General features: G+C 34.6%; 1 protein-coding gene across 2 annotated transcripts in view; it reads right to left on the bottom strand.

The window, feature by feature from the left end:
- Window positions 1–23,882, bottom strand: part of LOC110033066 (alpha-amylase 3, chloroplastic) — a 97,147-nt gene extending 73,265 nt beyond the window's left edge. Inside the window, exons 1-7 of one of the 2 annotated variants that reach the window (XM_020736926.1) lie at window positions 23,602–23,882; window positions 23,284–23,417; window positions 22,032–22,086; window positions 21,832–21,948; window positions 20,982–21,057; window positions 20,180–20,532; window positions 15,352–16,025 (exon numbers count right to left, since the gene is read on the bottom strand). In XM_020736926.1, coding sequence (XP_020592585.1) covers window positions 15,352–16,025; window positions 20,180–20,532; window positions 20,982–21,057; window positions 21,832–21,948; window positions 22,032–22,086; window positions 23,284–23,417; window positions 23,602–23,820 — 1,628 coding nt within the window. In that variant the 5' untranslated portion in view covers window positions 23,821–23,882. Of the gene's footprint in view, window positions 1–15,351; window positions 16,026–20,179; window positions 20,533–20,936; window positions 21,058–21,831; window positions 21,949–22,031; window positions 22,087–23,283; window positions 23,418–23,601 lie in introns of both variants that reach the window. The other variant, XM_020736925.1, reaches the window with a different exon arrangement.
- Window positions 23,883–24,540: the final 658 nt, after the last annotated feature.

A 24,540-nucleotide genomic window follows, 5' to 3' on the forward strand; every position in this document is an offset into this window, starting at 1 on the left:
TATCATCAGCAAAAAGCATACACCAAGGTACACCCTCCTGTAAATGTCCAGTAAGACCATCCATAACTAAAGCAAAAAGATATGGGCTTAAAGCATATCTCTAATGTAATCCAACAGAAATAGGAAAATAATTGGTCAATCCTCCTTCAGTCCGAACACAAGTAACAGCTCTAGTATGCATATCTTTAATGACTTCAACATAAATCATATCAACACCTTTCTTCTCAAGAACTCTCCAAAGGATATCTCTTGGAACCTTATCGTAAGTTTTTTCTAAATCAATAAAAATCAAATGTAGATTCTCCTTATGTCTCTGAACTTCTCCACCAAACCTCTCAATAAATGTATAGCTTCCATAGTAAACCTATCTGGCATAAATCCAAAGTGGGGTCTCCTACGTGGATCCTTTTTCTCCATTGCGTCCTATTTAGTGTCATATTTTCATTTAATTCTAATAAATTAAGATCAATTTTTATACAATATGCCCGAGTCATCCTAGGTCTACCTCTGCCTTTCTAAACAAAAGTCGAATCTAAAACATCTACTCTTCTAATCGGATCATCAGATGGTTGATGTTTAATGTGACCAAACCATCTAAAGACGATTCAAGTTATAGATGAATGAGATAAAAATAAAATGTTAATTGATAATTTTTATTAATTTGACAATTCGATTAAGGTTTAAAATAAATCTAAAATTTATAAAATTATGGTACTTACTATCTTTAAAATTAAGATTAAAAATAAATAGCAAGAGAGTAAATCAAACCTAGAATTCAATATATGTAATTATAATTTAATAAAAATTAATTTAAGAATATATACATTATTCAACCACAATTACATTTATTAACACGAATACTTCTTATATTAAGTATTTCAAATGGAGTTCAATCTAAGGGTAACCAGGTGGAAAACAACGAAGTGAGCACTTATATTTTTATGATTTTGTAATATTTTGCTTCTTCTTGACCAAATATATTTATTGTTGCTAATATATTTATATCATTGCATACCCATGATTTAAGGTTCTATGTTTGTTCATATTGAAGGAAGGGCATGTACTCAGCATTGTTTAGATTATCATAGATATTGATTCTTGAACAAATATATTGATTGATATACAAATGAGAATAAAATGACCATTACTAAATAGTATTTGTTATAGTATGTTTGCGTGTGCATGTTTGTCTATGATGGAGTTCATTTTTTATGGTACTAGCGGAGGAACACTAGAGTACAAATGCACGTAAATGAAAAAGGATATTGATATTGAAGTATCTTAAATTGCATAATTTTATATGGTGTTTCGATGACGAATGTATATATATTAAAAAGATATTGATATATAAATGGTATAGTAAGACATTAAGTGTATAGAATAATACTAAATGATCATCATGCTCTTAAATTGATCTACATAAAGTTTAATTGTCATGTATATTGATTTTTTTATCATTGTATTATCATAGTTTAGAAGTATAATTATTCACTGGTTATAGTTCAGTCATTGTTATTTTAAACTAACTTTTAGGTTTAATTAATTGATTAAAAATGAGTTATAGAAGAAAACATGTTTCTAAAAGATGTTAAGAACTTATAGTGAGGTAAATTTAACTATATTGTTTTAATTTACTTCCTTTAATGACTCTTTTATTAAGTATATATTAGTTATATAAAACAAATATAGAAAATTTTAATTTCCACCATACGACTGTTAGTACCCTCATTGTTAATTCTAAGTCCTCGGTCAGGTTGTGACAAAAGTGGTATCAAAACCCAAGATTTAAGATTAAATAATGCAATATTGATGAAAGAGTCAATAGGAAAATTATAAGAAAATTTTTAATAATAATAAAATAAAAATTTTAAATTAACATAAATTAATAATTATATCCATTTAGGCAAAAAGATAGACCTGAAATTATATAAGAAGAGAGTTCGATAAAAAAGGATGAAATACAACCAACTATAAATGCTAACAGAAATGTCCTGACCCAGATGTGGTGGCGATGACATAATTGAATCGGGAGTCTAGACCAGAGATTGGTGGCAATGAGACAGTTGTTGTAGACAAATACTTAGAAATATTCAAAATCTACGTCCATCATTGCTTAAGGAAACTGAAGACTCAGATTGAAGCAGAGAATTGACTAACGCAACTTAAGAAGATATTAGATAGTATGGTCTGTCTGGGTGAAACAAGAGTGTCATTAGCTACATTCGTGAAGGATGGAGAAGTTGAATGGTGGTAGCATTGGTAGTGTTAGGTCAAATTAGAGGACATACCCAATATGATGGTAAGTTGAGAGGAGTTTGTGGAGCATTTCAGAAAGTGGTTTGTACCCTTATCCACACGAATTCAAATACAGTAAATTTATCAAATTGATACTGAGAGAGAAGACAATCATACAGTACAAAGTCGAATTCACTGCACTGTCATGTTATGCGCCACAGTTGATCACTACTACAGAAGAAAATTTTCACACTCCTTTTGGGATTAAAGGATTCAATTGGATAACCGTTGTTGTCTTTTGGGATAAATGAAAACTTGGTATTAATAGAACGAGCTAGAAGAGTGGATATCGATTATCAACTTACTCTGAAGAGTAAGAAAATACGCAAGAAGAAGAGTATTGATGGAGAAGAACATGTGAATCAATCAGAGCGATTCAAAGGGAAGAAATCTAAAGTTCAATTCGAGTGGAGTTAGTAGAGGTGCGACTCAGACTACCGTAATCTCTTCTACTAAATGTGCTAGACAACATAAGGGTGAATGTTTGATGGGCTTTAACGCATGTTATCCGTCCATTGTTTGACCAGAAAAGTATTAATGATCAAAAATCAAGTGGAGCTTTTTCACAAACAATTATCGGTGGGCAGAGAATGATAGAGTCAAGAGTTTCAGCTCTCACCCAAGATCAACAACGACAACAGTTCGACCTCGAGTTTATACCATTATTAATGAGTCTAAAGAATATATCGTTGCAGATGTTGATGCTAATAGAGACTGATGATTGTTGTATTTTCTTGCTCTAGTGAACGTGTGCTGTTATAGTTATTTGAGCATGTTGTTATCTTGGTTATATTTTCCTGTTTCAATTGATGAGAGGAATTTAGTTGAGCCATATTGTATCAGGCATTTTCTTTTCAGTGATCACTTTTCATCTTAATGAATAACACAGTCTTCTTCATGAAATTTATGGATAGTTCATGTTGACATGGTAATAAAAGATGAATTATGGTTTGTTTAATCAGTACAAAAATTTTATAAGTGGGGAAGATTATGTCTCGTTCAAGGGAAAAATGAGGGAGTCGAAGAGAGGGAAACGAAGTGAGCAGTCAGGAGCACAAAGGGGTGATTTCTTTCTATAAATCGAGACGTGGGAGGGAGGCAGAGGCGAGATCGAGAGGCTTCGTAGCAAACACTAACTAGAATCACTTATAGGGGGAGTCGATCGACACGTATGAAGGAGGAGACCAACGAGCACAAGCTATGGCTTCCCCGTGCATCAATCGAAGCTTTTGGCATCGCATCACTGCCGTCGATCTCATCGAGTGGAGGTGACAAGGCGCTCAACAGGAACACAAAGCTTGTAGAGGTAGTGGTGTCGATCAGGTGAGGGCGACAATAAGGGAAAGTCGAAAACGAAAAGTGATTGTGGCCTCGTGCACGAAGGAAGAAAGGAGAAGAGAGGCATTTGCTTGCGAGAAGAATTGAACCGTAACTGGATTCTGTGAGCATTTTCTATGCGGCTTCAAGCAGAAGAAGAATAGGTGAAGGATTAAGTGGCTTTGAGTACGAGTAAAGGGACTGAATTGAGCGATCGAAAATTTGCAAGGTATGTTAGGTCTTGTTTCTTTTATTTTATTTTTTTATAGTGACTATGTTATCATTATTATTGAATTAATAAATATTTGTTTTAATTGAAAGTGTTAATATTTGTTTTATGCTAATTAAAATTAGAAAGCATTGACGATGAAATATTAAAGGTATGGTTCAATGGAAAATAAATAAAATGTTAATTGATGATTATTAGTGAATTGACAATTTGATTAAGGTTTAAAATCAATCTAAAATTTATGACAGTTAGTACATCTTCAATTTTAAGATTAATAATAAATAGTAAGACAGTGAATAAATTAGATTTCAATATATGTAATTATAATTTAATAATAATTAATTTAAGAATATATATAAATTATTCAACCAAAAATAAATTTATTAACATCAATACTTCTTATATTAAGTATTTCAAGTGGAGTTCAGACTAAGGGTAACAAGCCAGAAAATGCCGAAATGAGTAGTCATATTTTTATGCTATAGTAATATTTTGCTTCATCTCGGCCGTATGCATTTACTAACATTGTTATATTTATAATATTGCATACTCATGATTTATGATTCTATTGAATTATAATTATATTGTAAGAATGACGTGCACTCAACATTGTTTACATTATCATAGATATTGATTTATGTACAAGTAGATTGACTGTTATACAGATAAGAATAAAATGATCTTTGCTAGAGAGTGTTTAATATAGTATGTTTGCATGTGCATGTTTGGCTATGATAGATTTCACATCTTTATGATAAAACAGAAGAATGTTAAAGTACTCGTGCCCGTAAATGAAAAAGAATATTGATATTAAAGTGTCTTAAATGCTACAATTTTAAACGGTGCTCCGGTGAAGGATGTATACAAATTGAAAAGATATTAATATGCAAATGATATAGTAAGACATTATAAGTGTTCAGAATTACATAGAATAATCATATTAAATAGTACAATAATTTTCATGCTCTTAGATTGATTTGCATCAATTTTAACTGACATGCGTATTGACTTATTTATCATTATATTACTATAATTTAGAAGTATGTGTATTCAATGTTGTTTAAACTAGCTTTCATGTTTAATTAATTGATTAAGATGAGCAATAGAAGAGAAAATATTTATAAAATAATCAGATAACCTGTAATGAGATAAATTTAATTGAAATGTTTTAATTTACTTTCTTTGGTGACTCTTTCATTAATTAATGTTAATTATAGAAAATGAATATAGAAAATTTAAATTTTCACCGTTCGATCGTCTTTATCCGCCTCCCTAAACAAAAGAAGATGTCATTTCTATTTTTTATCAGAGCCCAAGCATGAGTCCAACGCGCCTCCAAGCCTGAGTTTGAGACTTGCCCACAAGCCAAGCAATTTCTTTCCCAATTTACTATTACTATTTCAAATTCTTTTATTTTATATTGTATAAAAGAAGAAAAAAATCAAAAAAAAAATCTGTATTGTATTTTATTTTATTTCGTCGTTGAACGTCGAACGTCGACTATCTGATGATCCGATTAGGAGAGTATATGTTTTAGATTCGACTTATGTCAAGAAAGGCAGAGGTAGACCTAGGAAGACTTGGCCTTATTGTATAAAATATGATCTTAATTTATTAGAACTAAATGAAAATATGACACTAAATAGGACGAAATGGAGAAAATTGATTCAAGTAGCTGACCCACATATTGGGATTAAGGCTTCGTTATTGTTGTCGATCGTCGATCCAGCCATTTGATTGTCTTCGACATTGTCAGTTTCACTTGAAAAGGAATAAAATGGGTATAGGAGGGTAATTTTTAAATTGTTCATGTGAGGAAGCTCAAGTACCTTTTTAAGAGAATTAAGTACCGTTAAAGGAAGACTTGGCCTTATTGTATAAAATATGATCTTAATTTATTAGAACTAAATGAAAATATGACACTAAATAGGACGAAATGGAGAAAATTGATTCAAGTAGCTGACCCACATATTGGGATTAAGGCTTCGTTTTTGTTGTCGATAGTTGATCCAGCCATTTGATCGTCTTCGACATTGTCAGTTTCACTTGAAAAGGAATAAAATGGGTATAGGAGGGTAATTTTTAAATTGTTCATGTGAGGAAGCTCAAGTACCTCTTTAAGAGAATTAAGTACCCTTAAAGGAAATTGCGCACTCATGTGAAAAATTATTATAAAAATAGGAGATTTAAGTATCAGTCCTAGGAAATGCAAGTACCTTTTCAAGGAATTGAATAGAGTTTAGGAAAAAATAAAGTATCTATTCAGCGAAATTTATGATTGTGATTCGATTTTTTACATGTACACTAAAAGCCCAAGCCCATAGCCTATTATAAATTGAGTTAAATACTTTGCACTCCGACCACAATGCCTCACAACACTGACCAGCATACCTTATAGACAGTTATGAAGGTTAACATTCTCTCGGTGTCGCCGAAATAAGGGTGGACGCAGTGCCAGAATTTTTTATGAATTTGAACTCATAAATAATTTAAAATGTGAATTTAGACGTACAAATTATTTTAAAATTTGAATTCTTTGACTTATTAAAATGATTCAAAATATGGGCTAATAAATTTGCAATAATAATTCAATTCCTCGTTTTTAAACTTATAAAAAATTCAACTTACGCTTCTAGGGTTTAAAAATTAATTTAAAACTGAATTTTTCAAACTTATACCTCTTGAGTTGAAAATCAATTCAAAACTGGGTTTCTCAAAAATAAACTCCTATGATTTAAAATCACTCTAAAATTTGAACTTTTCAAACTTAAGCTATTAGGTTTGAATCATTTGAATTTATTCAAATTGATTCAACTATTAACTAGTTGCGCTTCCAAGAATAACTTAATAAATTTAGTGCCTTAGCTTGATCAAAGATTGAAATATCAAAGTTTAGAAGACTAACTTAAACTGAAATTGAAGTGCATTGATTTAGAAAGGTTAAGTTTGACTTGAAATTTAATCACAAAGCGCACTGCAATTCCAATTAGCAAATATATAAAAGAAAACCCATTTAAAAAGCTCAAAATCATAATACTTATGTAAATATTTCAAACTCTGAATGATTTTAAAATAAATATAAACATCATAGTTATCCCAAGTCAAATGCAATGATTTGGAATATGTGAAAGTATTTCAAGATTTGTGAGTAATAGTCTGTACTCCCTTGAATTATGTATGTCTCGGAAGATTCATATAAATAAGAATCATATACATGATTTCAAAATCTTTTGATCTAAATTTCATATCAAAATTATAATTTAAGGATTGCACAAGCCTCGAAATCTATAAATTTATTTAAGTTGTTCAATTATATGAAATTTAAAATTGCATGGGGCTCCAGCTAAATATCTAAATGTTTAAACAAATAGATTAGGAATGATGTGCAGATTAAGACTAAACTTGCACTTAAATAGTTCATATTTTGAAAAATCAATTAATCGGACCTCTATGTCTAGAGGGTAGAGTTGTAAGTCCCGCCAAACTAGTCACATCTTCCTGATAAGGATTGAAGTTGATGAGTTTAGTAAATTTTAATAAATGTCCAAATCATTAAAAAAAATTATAAGCCCAAATCACCTAGTTTGGTCCACTTACTTATCAGAACTCAAGTCGACATGGCTTGTATCCTAAAAAGCTTATTCTCACAAAACTCAAACTAACTTCAAATATAAAAGCTTTAAATATTTAAATCTCTAATGATGGTCGTGTTAATCATGAATCTCAACCGAAGAGGTCAATTTTAAATCAAATTTTCAAAGTAACAAATTAAACATTCAAATAAAATTGATCAGTTAAAAGACTTGAAGAAAATTTCATCCTCGGAGCAATTGTTTGTTAAGAGTGAGAAACTTATGATTAATTTTAGCTCACAAAAGAGCTAACATCATATCTAGTTTATCGTTATATTCACAATCAAGGAAATTTTAAGTCAATAAGGACGTGGCACGAGTCATCTGTCTATGTGGTTAGCCCAAATGCTCCACAAAATAGCAATTAAAACTAGAGTATTCTTATAGGATGGTTTCCGCCAACGGCATCATTATATTACGGTTATGGTCCCAGCCAGTATGTACATAAGGATACATCTAATGGCACGTCTTCCGTTAGCTAAGGTCGACTTAAATTTGTCCCCTTAAACAAATATGTACCTCAAATCAACAAGGGTCTATTGGACAAAGCAACTCACGGTTGCTGACAAGAATCGTTCAGTTAAGCTATCTTCTCTGACCAAGTAGATTAGGAACCATCATGACGCGAGATGACAAGAACCATGGGTTGTTGATCGGGTTCATCATCATTTCCCCACTATTCCCTTTAAGCTCAAAGTGATAAATTTCATATCTAAAACCCTAAATTTAATGTTGATATTATATTATAATTATTCAGTGCTTAATAACTAAGGCTTAATTAAATGTGCTTTCTTGTTATCAATAAAAAATAATTTACCATAAGAGCTCCCGCCTATGAGAAACCTTGAACCATGCTAACAATCTAGGTATGTCCAAATTATGTCTCCTTGTCTGTGATTATTACCACAGGAGGCCATATTGACAAATTAGGTATGTCCAAATGAATTTGCTGACAATCTCGATAATGTCCTAGCGAGCATTTTGACCTTATCCTCTTCGTTTAAGACTTGAATTAGGGACAAAAGTACCCAACAAGCCGATGATAGTTTTTGCCTATATAAATGAAAATCACCCTTTAACATGGGCATAACTGGCCAAAGAAGATGCCTAAACAAATCATTAGCATTTCCTACTTATCAAAGTGCTGAGGCGAGTGGTTATCATGTTCACCCTCATACAAATCTTGCAAAAACGGATACAATCGGACTCAGGGAACTCGCTTGCAAATAACCGCTCAGTCTTTAGTGGCTCGACCAAAGACCACCACAGAGGACCAATGAGTGAAACAAATAGGAAATTAGATAAACCATAAACAATTTGAAAAGACAAGATGTGGACAAGTATGAAAAGGAAAAGCTTTTTTTTAAATTTTACGAGTAAAGAAAATACATTCACACTCGGCCATCGATTTTTTTACATTAGAAATTAGCTACTCGCTCTCTTTTACATTTACATTTACAAGCAATTTTTCTTTGGTTGCTCGGTCGACTTTTGCGGTCTTCATCCATTGAATCGTGGGCCTACTCCTCACCAACTTCCATTGAATCGTGAGGCCTACTCCTCACCAACTTCCATTGAATCGAGAGGCTTTTCTTTGATGGCCAAATTCCCTTGGACAAAGAGAGGAGTCCACTCGAGCTTGGACGGGAGAGGGTGGTCAGAAGGTGCCTTTGCTTCTTTTGCAAGCAAAGGGAACCGGGTCTCGACAATTATTCTGAAGGAATACATTCGTTCCCTCTTGCAAAAGAGGCGAACCACCAACATGAGATTAGGAGCAGTTGAGCTAGAGAAAGAGAGCAGTCGTAACTCTTAAAGTAATGAGCTATGGATATTTCATAGCTGAAGATTTTGCCCAATCTATCTAACATCTAATCTGCCTCTCCAACAACAACCAACACCGGCCCCTAATTTCCAACTTTGGAACACAAAGAGGAGAAGTACCCCGAAGAAGTCCAGACAAACACTTCCTCCTTGTCAATATATCTGCCTTAGAGGTCAGACAAACTTTCTAGGGGCCAACTCCGAACACCGACAGGACAATGTTAGGAACCTGTGAGCAAAAAGTTTGTCTTTTCATAAACCAGGAAACAAGTTTTAAAGGTAGGAAGGAGACAAGTACGAGTCATTGGATTCATTTTCACTCCTTCCCTAACCTCCTCACTTCGCCAGAGTTCACTTCTAATAATTTGTGAGCCCATTTCAAAAATTTTTTAGCAAAACAAAAAAATACCGCAATATTTATAGGCAGTGAAGGAAAAAGAATCGATGGGAACATTAAATGTCATCATTATGATAATTAATCATTAGCCAATCATGCGAAGACACATTAGCATTGAACGTTACTTCTGTCAACTAAAGGATCTTCATTCGTCGCATAAATATCACCAGGGTCATGATAATGGCAATGGAAATAGGCATCAATTGCATCAAGACAACTTTATAGAACTAAAAAGTGCTCACCAATTCATCACGGAGAGACAGTCAGACGTCAAGCCTAAACTAATCTCATAAAATAGTTGCTGATTAACTGGAAAATAATTGTTCGCCTTCTTATGCTTCTCGGTTGCATGTAGTCGAATAGATGAACCAAAGACTCGGGACTCCCGGCAGTCATCAACTTGCTATTGGGTCATTTTCAAGAACCCAGACAAGACAACCTCAATGAAATTCATAGGGTTGGTCCGAGAGGAAGAAGACATGACTGAAAGAAAATAAAGAAGATCAAGCCAAAAATTACAAACATAACAAAATATCGATGTCAATAACCCTTTTATAGGTGGCGAAGGAACATTACCTGTCAAAAAAAAAGGGAAAGAAAGCAAAATGATGGACATCAAGAACAAATGAGACAGACTCTAAAGAAATTATATCACACGTGAATCAAAGCAACAAAATGATAATTTTTATTCAAATAGAACAATAATTTATTCGAGATCCAAATACAGAATCACACTACTTCAAAGAAGAAATAAAGAAACCCACACAAGGGCTCTAAAACGATCTGGTCGGAGGACAACCCAGCCAAATAAGTCTAAACTTACTCAAGCGACTGGACTCAGCTTGAGCTTGGAATACCAAGGACCTCTCCCACACATCCATCAGTTCCTAGTGCAATTCTACGACCATCTGCTTCAACACGGCCACCTCGCACTCCAAGTCATCAGTCGGACCACCTAACCAACTATTTTTACAGTAGAAGACACACTGGTCACGCGCACTAGAGCATTATCAACCTCGTTCGGGCAAGTGTATGTGCCAGCTCATGATCCCTTTCATTCTCTCTCTCCCTCAGTATATCCTCACCTGCCACCACCCGAGAGTCCCCTCCGCAACCAAATTGGTCGAATCCCTCTGCACCCTTGCCATGCTCGGGTTGGCAGTTCCCTGGATCATCTATCCATCTCCCACCGAGAAAGCACAACAAAAAAAACAAGCATTTATCCTACTAAGTGGGGTCGGCTACATAAATCTTTTTTCTCCATCGCATCTTATTGAGAGTCCTATTTTCATTTAATTCTAACAATTTAAGATCTTTTGTATACAATATGCTTATCCTACTAAGTGAGGTCGGCTACATAAATCCTTTTTTCTCCATTGCGTCTTATTGAGTCATATTTTCATTAAATTCTAACAATTTAAGATCATTTTTGTAGACAATATGCCCTAGTCTTTCAAGTTCTACCTCTGTCTTTCTTAGCATAAGTCAAATTAAAAACATCTACTCTCCTAACTGGATTATCAGATGGATGATATTTAATATGACCAAACCATCTAAGACGACTCTAATTTTGTCTGCCACTGGAGCTACATCAACGCTATCACAGATATATTCATTTCACATTTTGTGTAAGTGTCAAGCCGCTCATCCACCTAAGCATTCTCATCTCGGCAACACTTAACTTTGTTTATGATTAGCTTTTAAAGATCAACATTCTACGTCATAGAAAATTGCAAGTCTCACCACCATTTTATAAAACTTCCTTTTCAGTCAAAGAGGTACTTTTCTATCACATAATAGATCTGAAGCACTCCTCCATTTCAACCAAACACCTTGAATTCTACTAATAAAATTCCAACCTATATCACCATCACTTTAAATAATAGACCCGAGATATCTAAAGATTTCACATCTTTTAATGATTTAATCACCCATAGTATCATTCTGCCACTATAGTTATTACTACTAAAATTACATTCCATATATTCAGTTTTAGTTCTACTCAAATGAAGGCCTTTAGACTTCAATGCAAACCTCCATAATTCAAGTTTTTCTTGAACAGTTTCTCTAGTCTTATCCACGAGAAGGATATCATCAGCAAAAAGCATACACCAAGGTACATCCTCCTGTGGATGTCCACTGAAAGCATTCATAACTAAAGCAAAAAGATATAGGATTAAAGCAGGTCCCTGATAAAATCTCACTGAGTAGGAAAATATTTGGTCAATCCTCCTTCTGTTCAAACACAAGTAACAGCTCAAGTACAAAAATCCTTAATGACTTGAATATATGTCATATCAACACCTTTCTTTTCTAGAACTCTCCAAAGGATTTCTCTTGGAACGTTATCTTAAGCTTTCTCTAAATCAATAAAAATCAAATATAGATCATCCTTATTCTCTCTATCCTTCTCCATCGAACCTCTCAATAAATGTATAGCTTCCATAGTAGACCTATCTGGTACAAATCCAAACTGATTATTAGAAATCTTAGTAACATGTTTTAATCTATGTTCAATTATCCTCTCCCATAAATTTAAAGTATGGCACATAAACTTAATTCCTCTATAATTTGTACACACTTGTGCATCCCCTTTATTCTTAAAAGTCCTTTATTCTTAAAAGTGGGGATTTGTACACACTTGTGCATCCCCTTTATTCTTAAAAGTGGGGACCAAAATACTCTTCCTCCACTACTCAGGCATCCTTTTGGTTTTTTAAATAATATTAAGAGTTTAGAAAGTGAAGAAATTCTCAAACCTCCTAAATATTTCCCACCAAGAAAACACCCATAAACGAATTCAAATTTAGTTGGCCCGAGCTCTCTGCGTAATAGCCCAGGCAAATGAATTGGCTAGGGATAAAACATTCTAAAGCTGAGAAAGGGAAGCATAAGCAAAACATATTATAACATGAGCAAAACATTAAAATCTTAATATATACCCCTTAAATTTTGTGAGTAACTCTAAAACTGTCACTTTACCCTGCTCCTCAATACCAGGCGAAGTTGTAGGAGCTAGGATGGATGTCTGAAGAAGTGAACCACTGGTTGAACCAACTGACGGTAGCTTCACAATAAAGGCCACTACCACCATATTGACATCAGTCAGAGTCGTCTACATCAATCTCCCTGGCCAAAAGATGGGTGGATCCTCTTCTGCTTTGCTACAACCTTCCATCTTTTCAAACCTTTGTACTTCTTCTTGTTCAGCACGTTGCAAAGAAATTCTTTGCTTGGAATGTTCATCTACGACCAAGTAAGATCTGTCATAACTTACTAATGCGCACAGAAAAACAATTATGTTTAAGAATTAAGAGAATGATGCTGAAAAAAATGGGCTCAAAGACATCTCATCATTCTGTTGAGATGAGCCAGAAGCCTCAGGATCCAAGGGAGTATTCACATTATGAGTACTTATTTTAATTTGGGGATAATTATTGCATTGAATTCTCTCATTTTTATCACAACACAATCTTCTAAGATATGAAAGAATCGATAAACTAAATATGTATGACCAAGAAGTAGTTACTTGGATCAACATAGGATTGAACTAAAGCATCGATTAAGTCACTCATAGACCGAGTACGAGGAACCAAAAAGGCAAAGGATCCTCTCCCTCAAAAAAATTTTAACCAAGGGAAAACCTCTCCAAGACCCAACTATAGCGGGGATATGACTATTAAAGATAGTTTTGTAGATAGGTCTAGGGATGCGTAGGCCTAAACATGTCATTTTATAAAGACCAACCCCTATAAAAAGAGGGAATTAAATATAAACCATATTCTAATTTTTCACTCCCAGGAGCCACAGAAAAATCCCTTCTAAATCTTCTTCGTCTTGCTCAGTTCTCTTCCCCTGTTTTCTCTCCTTCCAGACACTATAGCAAATCTGGCTTCAACAATATCAGATCCCTCCTTTTTGTCAACATTATGATTCCATGTAAGCTGCCTTACCACAATCCATAATAACAAACAAATAATCCTCCTTTAAATATTTACCTTGTTCTTCAAAATCAACTATATTTATAATTGATTTCCCAATAATCCGATGAAATAGCTAGTCCTTCTTCAAGCCAATGAAGACACTCTATACCCTCTCCTGAGCTAAGAAGCAAGAAAACTTTGCTTCTATTAAAGAAGCACCATATCTTTATGATGTGTAATTGATTCATAAATTGTCATGAGTTCACATGTGAACAAGATGCCATACAATGAACAAGTGAAATATCAACATTAATAATATGGTTAAACAATTTATCTATTTATTGTATGCATGACCATTTTTTATAGTTAATTTCAATTTCTTGAGTATCATTATAATGCATATGAATCAAGGTCTCCACACATCTTCATTATCATAGATCTCTATGTCAACAGTTCAAGGATATAGTAGATTATATTGCAAGGAGAGTTATGTTGATCATTCATGTCATCATTAATTTTATAGATGCCATACATCATATAACATGCATAATTATGCTCACTTCACCATTCAATTGTTTGCTCCGTATAAATTAGCAACAAATGGTCAAAAAGATTAATCAATGATGTGAACTAAGATATTCTTGTTGAATGGACAAGCCTAGTTGAGGACTATCATTATAATGATCGATATTCTGAAGATGATCTAGATGTTAATGATGATGATGATATCTAGTGTCCATTATGCTTGAGCCTAATGTATTCTAGAGCATGATAATGTGTCTAAGTAGAACATACTTTTTGCTTTCGTGTTTGTTAAGAAAATGTTAAGTGATGTTCCCCAACTACATGTCTTGGTCAATATTGCTCCATTATCAATACTAAATGATTTCATTGACTTTATCTCACGTCCATCACAGCCATATCCATTGCCCATAACTAATAAGTTATATAGGAGTAAGAAGTTTGGTGGTGTTGGGTACCAATCAAACAGATCTTCATGTGCTTCTTGAACTTCATGAAGACCTACAATCCATGCATGAATCAAATGGTGAGATATTCCATGCTTGTGTTGTTTTGATTTCATGTGTTGGATACGTTAGTCCTTTTCTCATTACTCGTGCATAGCTTTGTCTTTCGGGTGTAGACCATATTCAATATAAAGGAAATAAAATAATTATTAAGATTCTTGAATTTTGAAAAAGAATTCACCTAGGGTCCCTCCCTTTCTCCCCCTCTCTCTTGCCTCTAGATTCCTTTTCATTTCACTTTGAGCGCCTTGGAATGAGTAACTTGGAATATGGATTGTTTCCCGCTTTGTTCATCACTTTTTCCAGATCCGTTACCTCTATGTGAGCTGGATACGTAAAGCTTGATGTCTGCATATTGAGCTATTCCAATTAGTTTAGGAGGTTCCTTTCCTATAACTTGCTCTTATTAACTATAGTCCCATTTTAATTAAGTTTCCCACTAAATTCACTGTTAAAAAAAAGGAATGCAGATGCCTTAATTTCCGGAGCAAATCATGAAAGAAAGAAAGAACCATTGAATTCCAAGGTTTAATTTGTTTGGATTTTTGGTGCAGAGTTTCGAAATAGACATGTTTTCCTGGCCAAATCAAAACTCAGTATGGCTCAAGCTAATCTACTAGAAACTATTGGAGTTATAACAACAGCATGGCTACAGGAGAAAGCATTAATTTTATATCACTCATTATAAATACAGTTTGAAAAATCATGCCTGGAATTTAAGTTGTATAAATCCTTTGGCATGTAACCTTCAGGAGAAACAGATTCTGTTGGTGGAGGCAACCATACAGTAGTAAATCCAAGCGAAGCTAATTCATCAGCCTTTGGCTTCAGTTCAACATACCATCTTCCTGATTTGTGAGATTCCCAATTGAATCCTTGACAAAGGATTTCATGGCCAGAGCCAGTTCCTGAACAGACCTTTTCGGAAGGCTTCAATTGTTCAGTTTCCTGGGCAGATTCATCAACGAACGCTGGGGTAGAGCTTCTGAAGATGTTATAAGCTTCTGCAGCCAACTTCTCAATTTCTCGAAGGATGTTCTCTTGTGCTTCTTTACTCTTTTCCTTTTTACCCCTCTCAGAAGCTATATTAGTTAACAGACTTCTTATACCTAGAATGATGTCATCAGTGTATGCAACTTGGTAGCTTCCTTGGTGAGTCTCAACAGTTTGTTGATTGCCATCCCTAAATTCATGTTCTCTGGACCAACCTTGTTCTTCAGCTGCTGTTGAATCCTTCTTTTTAAAACTTGCAAGAGGGATATAGAAATCAGCTCCTTGATCATTCAGCCATGTGTCTTTATTAAGCTTGAGCACGAAAAGAACACCTGTAATGTCCTTGTCTAAATAAAAAAAACCACAACTGCCTGAGCCATTCGCTTTTGGCTGCAAGACAATTGGCTACACAACGTTACTAAATGCCAGAAAAAAGAAATGGGAAAAATAGATACAGCGTGCTTGTTATAATAAAAGGCAAGTATTAATTGCAGCTAATACCATGTCACCCTATATACAATAAACATACAGCCATTTTTAATCAAAAATCTATATTGGCATGTTAGTACAACTCAACATTTATGAAAGCTGCACCTCCTTTATGAAATGGTTAAAATAATATAGAATGCAAAGCTAAGGCCCTTAAAAGTTGAAAACCAAATAATCTCATAGAAAAGTGCCTTAAGAGCAATGAACTCACTTTCATATGCAAGGAGAAAATGTAGAAAACAAGAGATAGATCGTTTAAGAGATTCAACAAAGCACATTACATCCATGGTGGCATAAAAATATGCTCATTCCACTAAATCATAAATAAATCCACTTATTTCATCACTTTTATCACACTACTATTTGTCCCTCTAGTATTCCCTCTCCAAAACTAAGCATGATTCATCCACCGGCTATGCTCACCAGGAAAGAAAAGTATATTGCATCCTTTGTTATAGATGACAGCATGATGAGCCTAAGGGTCAGTAAGTGGAAAGAGAAAACACCATGATGGGCCCATGTGTAAGAAACTTGAGCAATATCCCTAATGATTATCTTCAAAGAGCCATCTAACTCACCAAAAGAGAGGACAACCACGTCATTAAAAAATATAAAGCACCAAAACCTTTCAAGAGTGTGGCAAAGCACTCATTATCAATTATCCTCGTTACATAAGTGTAGCACCCTTTATATAGCATTACAACATGAAAATAAAAGAACGATAAAAAAATAAAATTATTACATGAGAATAAATTGCTTGAATTTTAAAATCATTGAATTTCTTGCATGTTCTAACTTGTAGCCAAAATCATAAAGGTTCTTCATACTTGGTTGAGGTTTCAACCTTCCGAAGTTACTTTTTTCTCCAAATTTTGGGTTTTGAATTTGCTCGAGTGCTTATTTCCTTCAAGTTGGAGCATAGATGTCTGACAAGTTCAACTTGAATTTAAAGTCGTTGAACAAAGGAAGAGGAAGATTCATGGTGAGGACGTCCGCTAGTTAACCAGTGGAGGGTACATATGAAACACAAATTTCCCCGGACTTAATTTTTTCTTTAATAACGTGTCTGTCAATCTCCACATTCTTAGAACAACCATGTTGGACTAAATTGTAAGCAATGTTAATTGTGGCCTTACTATCATAGAATCGTTGCAGTGGGACGGAGGTTGGCATACAAAGTTCGCGAAGCATGATGTATAGCCGGAGAGCTTCACAGATTCTTAAGGACATGGACTGGAATTCAGCTTCAGCACTGCTTCAAGCAACCACAAACTGGTTTTTGCTTCAAGGTTACCCCATAAAAATGAGCAATACCGCGAAGTGAAACGTTGATCATGAACTGATCCGGCTCAATCAGCATATGTAAAAACAGCAATAGACCAAGGGTGACGAGAAATAAATAAATCTAAGCCCGGCTTGCCTTTCAAATAGTGGAGAATCTGGTCGACGGCTTGTAGATGGTGTTCATAAGGATCATGCATGAATCGACTCACTATATCAACAGTGTAACATATGTTGGAGCGAGTATGGGCGAGAGAGATGAGTATTCCAACAATGCAATGGTAATGAGCCTTGTTGGCACACACAGCATTGGAAATGTCAAATATTTTTTCATTTGAATCCATAGAAACAGCAACAAGTTTGCACAAAAGAAGGTTATTCTCTGTCAAGAGATCAATCATATATTCGCGTTGAGATAGGCAAATACCCCGAGATGACCGAACCACTTCTATTCCTAAGAAGTACTGAGGGATCCCAAGTCCTTCATTTTAAAAGACTTAGCAAGAATCTTTTAAGGACTCCAATGTTGGGAGATCGTTACCTGTAAGAATAATATCAGCAACATAGACAATAATAATAGCTACCTGATCATTGGAGGAATGTTGGAAGAAGAAGGTGTGATTAGATTAAGCCTGAGTAAAGCCATGGCTCACGATCACCTTTGTGAACTTGCAAAACAAGGTCCTTGGGGACTGCTTTAGTCAATTGAGGGACTTTCATAGCCTGCACACTTGTCCTCTGGATGCAGTAGAATCAAAGTCAGGAGGGAGGGACATATACACCTCTTTAGTAAGCTCTCCATTCAAGAATGCTTTCTTGACATCTAGTTGGAATAGAAGCCAATCCAGCTTTATCGCAAGTGGCAACATGATCCGAATAGTATTTAACTTAGCAGCTTGAGCAAATGTCTACTTATAGTCAACTCTGTAGGCCTCTGAGTATCCTTTGGCAACTAATCATGCCTTGTAGCGTTCAAAGGACCAGTTAGAGTTGAACTTGGTGTTGAAAATCTAACAGCACAAAATAGCTTTCTTACTCTGAGGAAGATCCACGACGTCCCATGTATGGTTCAACTAAAGGGCATTTATCTCCTCCATTACTGTTGTTTTTCAAGTTAGATCAGCAAGAGCAACCTCAGTAGTTGGATCTGATGGTCTGTCAGGGCAGTAGCAAACGCTCTATAGATCGGCGATAAACCGTGGAAAGAGACATATTTTGTCATAGGATGGAGAGAGCATATATGATTACATACCTTAATTGGAGAACTCACCTCCTAATTCGGAGGAAGGGTCGTGCTCAGGATGTCATCCAAAGTGGCGTCAAGGTCCTGTAAGGAGGTAGAGAGCTCCAGAGTAGAAGCATTGGACGGGTGCGCCAAGTGTAGAAACGGACAGTGGGTGAAGGAGATGGTGCACTCAACTGAACGAAGGAATCCTTGGTGGTAAGAGCAGTGGGTGGAACATCTATAGGCGTACGATAAGGGGCAATGTAGGGAGGCCAAGCTAAAAAATAGAGAACACTTTCAAAGAAAGAGACATCAGCACTTACATAGATTTTGTTGCTAGTTGGGTCAAGGCTTCGATATCCCTTTTGAGTTGTGGAAAACTCCAGGAAAATACATTTTATGGATCTGATATCAAGTTTACTCCGATTAGGGGCAGTGTTCCGAACAAAAACAACACACCCAAAAATCTTGCGGCTAGGAGGTGTCGGCGAAATTTCGTAATCACAACCAGCAAAAGAGGCCTGCGGCTAAGAGGTGTCGACTGCTGGAACCGGCAGAAGAGGCCGGTGGCTGATGGATTTAGGGTTAGGTTCTGATACTATGTTAAAATTTGGAATATATAAGCTCAATCTTATTGATAAGAGGGGCATTTAGACCCAATTACAATAGACATAATAAATAAAAGAAACAAAACAAAATAAAATAAAATAATATAATTGTAAATAGGAAATACATAATAAGGAAATAAAAGCAAATAATAAGTAAAAACGTCTAGGAAGCGTCGTTATAAATCTAATAGAGAATATTATGGGGATATAATGTATTAATCTTTCCATATATGGTTGAATCTCCTAGGCCAAAATTCTACCTCATCTATGCCTTCGCTGAATTCTCTAATTTTCAAATAAGGATTGCCTTCAAAATTAAATTTAATAAAAAAATCGCATATGTCTACTACAAATGTATTTGCACCTTGCTTGGCCGTGCCATGTAAGTGAAGGAGGATTTAGCTTGCTTCAATTAGGATGGGCCATGTGCATAGCTGGACACAAATGATTAATGTAGTGATTTTGTAATGTCATTTATTACATTAATTAATTCCTTGGGGAAAAACACGACATACTAATGAAATGCATGTTAGCTTGGAAAATAATATTTTGTACAACAAGATATGCAAGTTAGCTTATAGCTCATCAGTCAAAAATTTAACCAATTAAAGGGTCAATTCCTTCAAATTGGACATAAATCATTGAAACATCAAAATATTACAAGCATGTTAATTTCTTACCGAAAAAAAATAAAAAAAACTATATGACAAAAAATAGAACTTGAGTTTTATGATATTAATAAAAAAGTTCGGTAGAATATGTAAATCATTACTTAAATGTCAATGGCTACTAGCGCATATATTACTGCAAAACTACAATCTTATCATCCTTAGGAATTAACAAGCTAATAACAGTCCTCATACAATAGTTAATACATTGCTTCTAGTAATTATTTTACCATTTTAACGTGGTATACAGGACAAAATGGACTTGCTGCACACCTGTAATAAAGTCTGCAGAGCATTTTGGCGAAATATGTTAGATGATGGTGGAAATGGGGCTGGGGGTAACTCCCAATTCTTTATGTCATTTCTGCAGACCCCCCAGTGTATAATAACATCTGGTAAATCAGCATCAAAATAAACAAGGTGTTTATCTGCCTCACAGCTTTTCCTGACAGTAATTGTTACAGAATTCAGGACAAACTCTTCCTTAATGACAGAGTATTCTTCATAAAAATCTGAAATATGTCTGTGGTTCAGCGAATGATCTAGAAGAACAGGATTACACTCTTGGTCTTTAGAATGAGAATTATCAGGTTTCAGGAGAAAGTTAGATACCTGATCAAAAAGACCTGCAAGTGATACTTTGTCAGTGAGTTATTAATAGTGATTTAAAATTGAGAAAAGTGAACTAGCACATGAAACGAACACAATCCAGAAAAAAGGGAAGAAAAATGAAAAATTAATTTTCTATGGCTATTATCGTGCAAAGAATTTCACTCTTGTGCACAAACTTTTAAAAGCCCCGGTAGCATGTAACTCCTGTCCCTAGCTTTAAATTTTTTTGCCATCAGAGAATGCAGCACAAAGGATGCTCATAGAGTGCTTCTAACTTCTAAAGCTCCATGTAGTTGTAAAAACAATACAGCTAACATTAACTTCTTTCTAGTATTACGATCATTCAGGTAAAATGAAGAAGAAAGTAAAAAAAACACAGTTACAATTTATTTAAATTAACAGAAAAGTAAAACACAACCTGGCCATATATAAAAGCTTTGCTTTCTAGCTTCATTGCAGATACCTTGTTGAACATGATTCCTCAGTTGGATTCTGAAGTCTCTGCCCTTATGCTGAATCCATGCTCCTTTCTCTTCCTCCTTAAAAAAGGACAATGAATTGGATGCCAAGTTAGTTATTGATGTAACAACTCCAAAGATTTATAAAAATTCTGTAGGTCTAACCTCCATGAAAAGAGCTAGAATTTGTAAACAAGGCATTTCTAATTTGGCATTTTTATATGGGCCATTTTGTTTCGTTTGTTAGCATAAACATCATATTTTGCAGTGCAATTGGTTATATTATAGGCAACGAATGAAAAACGTTGGCATATAAATGGGAATTTGAAAAACTAAGCCGGAATGCAAGCCACTTAAATAATGTCCATAAGGAACTACATGTATTAAAAAGTGTATTTTATTCACTAAGAAATTGTAATTGTTTAATGCTATGACCTAAGCTTTATTTATAAATTGTATTAGGATGGCTTGCTTCTAGAAAAGCTCCCATAACACAATTTTTTGAGCGAAAAACAAGTAAAGGAAAGTGTTATATTGAACAGACACATATATTCTTCAATATCAGGGGAAACATCTTCGAAGAATGAATTGAGCATCTTCGTCAACTAAAGATAACATTCTTTTTTTTATAGATCTTTCTTGAGCATGAGTAAAGGTGGCATTATTTCTCACAGCAGAGCACACAGCAAAGTAGGGAGATAGCATTACCAAATAAAGCCTTAGCCAAAAACCATGAATTAGACATGGAAAATACTCACGATCATACAAAGTGCAGACAAAGACAAAATCATAAAATAGATCCATAAGGGCTGGTTTAGCGCATTTTAAACAGCAACAACAAAAACAACATAATACCCTCAAAACAAAATTTATTGCAGCGATTGATTTGGAACTGTCAAACTCGATTTGAACTTCATGTAGAACCTGTCCTTCCACTAAATATCTCTTCATGGGTGTTTCTACTGCATAACCCTGGCATTAGCCACAGAATTGTCTCAGAATTAACAGTGAGATAGAATAGAAAATTCAAAGAAAGAAAAATACATAGAAACTACCTTAATTGTAATAGAACCAGGAGGTCTCATTTCAGAAGGAGGTTGATCCCATTCACTACATATTTCAAAACAATAAAATATTATTACGTAATCCAGAATAACATGGGAAACAAGATTTAGTACAGTATATGTTTTCTGGAATCACTCTGACCAACAGAAATGTCTGTCAAGCTTATGCTATGAAAACTTGATCTCTCCAAGGGAGGAAAAAACCTTTAGCTTACCAGGATTTGGTAAACAAAAAATATGACCATAGAAATTTCCATCCATTACCTCTCTACACTAACTAGTGTTAAGAAAAATAAATAAATTTCATTCTAAACCAAACCCAAAAAAAGAAAAAGCCTCAAACAAATTTTATGGGCCGTCCATGAAAACATCCCCACAATATGGCCCTGTACAAAGCCATTAACGATACCTATGCAGAACATTACATTCAAAAATAGAAAAGGAAAACCTAAAAAATTATTTGTAATGTACTTTTAAGAAAAAAATTTGACTATGTATATACACAAACATGAACTTGGAAAATAATAAAAAGCAAGTTCACAAAATCATAACTGCAAGGGAAAGTCTTCGCCATATCTTTATAGGGACATAAGAAGAACATTTCATGCATCCTAACGGACTTGCGGGTATAAAATTAAGATAGAACGGTTGATTTAAAGAGCGCATTTCATGCATCCTATCGGTCTTGCGGGTATAAAATTAAGATAGAACAGTTTCTATCAATCTAAATGGAGCACGAACTAAAATAAGCTAAGTGAAAATGTACAATGCACCATGTAAATGTCATAATCAGAAGTAAAAAGTAAATGATGCTGTGATGTCAAAATACAACTAAAAGTCACACTAAGATATTTGTATCTACTAAGGATATATGCTCTTTAACCAAACTACAGTGCTTGCCTCATATTGAAGAAAAGATTGAAAACAAAAAAGTGGACTGTTGCCTACGTTAGGATCCTACGGATGCCCCTTTTAGTACTCCCATAGAACCTTTCTCTTTTGTGTCGAGTTGAAGGGAAGCTTATTTCAACAAAAATATGTGTGTGTGTTTCTGTGTCTGTGTCTATATATATTGTAGACATTTGTTCAGAATGTATTCACGAAAAAACCACAAAAAAGATGCTCTTGAGAATAAAAACAGAAAGGAAAAACTAAAAAAAGAACAAAAGGTACATTTCAAAGTTTAAATAACACAGCAATCTTTCCTTTATCTTCAAGAATCCAAAAATGACCAAAAACAGACCTGCTCTCATCATCACAGTAAGTAACTCCCCAATGCATGATCCATTTCCCTTGCAGATTACAACAAACAACGACTTGCGTTCTGGACCCCTCCTTATCCACACGTCCTACCTTCACAGACACCTTCCCTTCAACCTGACAAATAAAATTCCCAATTCCTTAATCAATTCCTACCACCCTAATCCGACCATCATGAAGGCAAAATATCCAAATATATCGAAAACCAAGGAAAAGACTGGAGCCTTATCAATCAAAATAGACAGGCCAATGAGCCTTCACTGGCCATGGCAAACGAGATAACCTCAACAGAAAAGCTCACCGTATTGGTCCGCTTCAATGGAAACGTCTGCGAGAATACAACGTCAGTATCGGAAACAACCGATGGGGTCTCGGAAATTCCCGCCCTGAGGAGAGGAAGAACACTAGGTGCCCTCGGCAGACGAAGGATGAGCTTCGTTTTGCTATGACCTCCGGAGAAAAGCACACGGCTTTCCGTCCGGGGCCAGTGGAGGAGCGGTTCCCACCAGGTTAACGACATTGGCTGCGGAGAGGCAAGGTCCGGCGAGAGAAAAAAGTGCAGAGGTGGGACCTGGGCGGAAGAACTGGCGGACCGAAAAATAGTAAGAGGATTAACCGTTTTAAGGAAAATCAATATTTAATTAAAATCATCAAAATTTGCCCAAATTTTGAAATAAAATTAAAATTTATCAAAACTTTCAATTAAAAATAAAAATATTAAATAAATTCACTAAAAGAAATTCAAAATTAAAATTTAACATATTAAAACCTAATTACAATCAAATAAAAAAAATTCACCAAAAAAATCACAAACCAAAATTTGAATTTAAATCAAAACCAAAGTATTAGAATTTTTATTGAATCTCAAAATAAAAAATTCCAAAATTAATTAATAAATTTAAAATTAAAGTAAAATCAATTCAAAATAAAAAATTAAAATTAAAAACAAATAATGTTCAGAACCAATAAAACACATACCCACCTCATCATGCCACTAAATTATACCAAATCTAAATTTCAAGTCCACAAACCAAAATCAAAATCCAAATTAAACCCAAGCCCAAATTCTAAGCCCATTCCATATATCCAATTCATGCTAAGCCATGTCAAGCTCATCATCACCCAAGCCAAGGCAACAAATCTCATGACAAGCCACCAAGTCAAATGTAAGCCACCAAGCCAATGTCAAGCCAAGGGTGAGCCAAAACCAAGGTAGAAACCCCTTGACAATTCACTTCCA

This window comes from Phalaenopsis equestris, unplaced genomic scaffold, assembly GCF_001263595.1.
Source record: "Phalaenopsis equestris unplaced genomic scaffold, ASM126359v1 Scaffold001082, whole genome shotgun sequence".
Classification (NCBI taxonomy): Eukaryota; Viridiplantae; Streptophyta; class Magnoliopsida; order Asparagales; family Orchidaceae; genus Phalaenopsis; species Phalaenopsis equestris.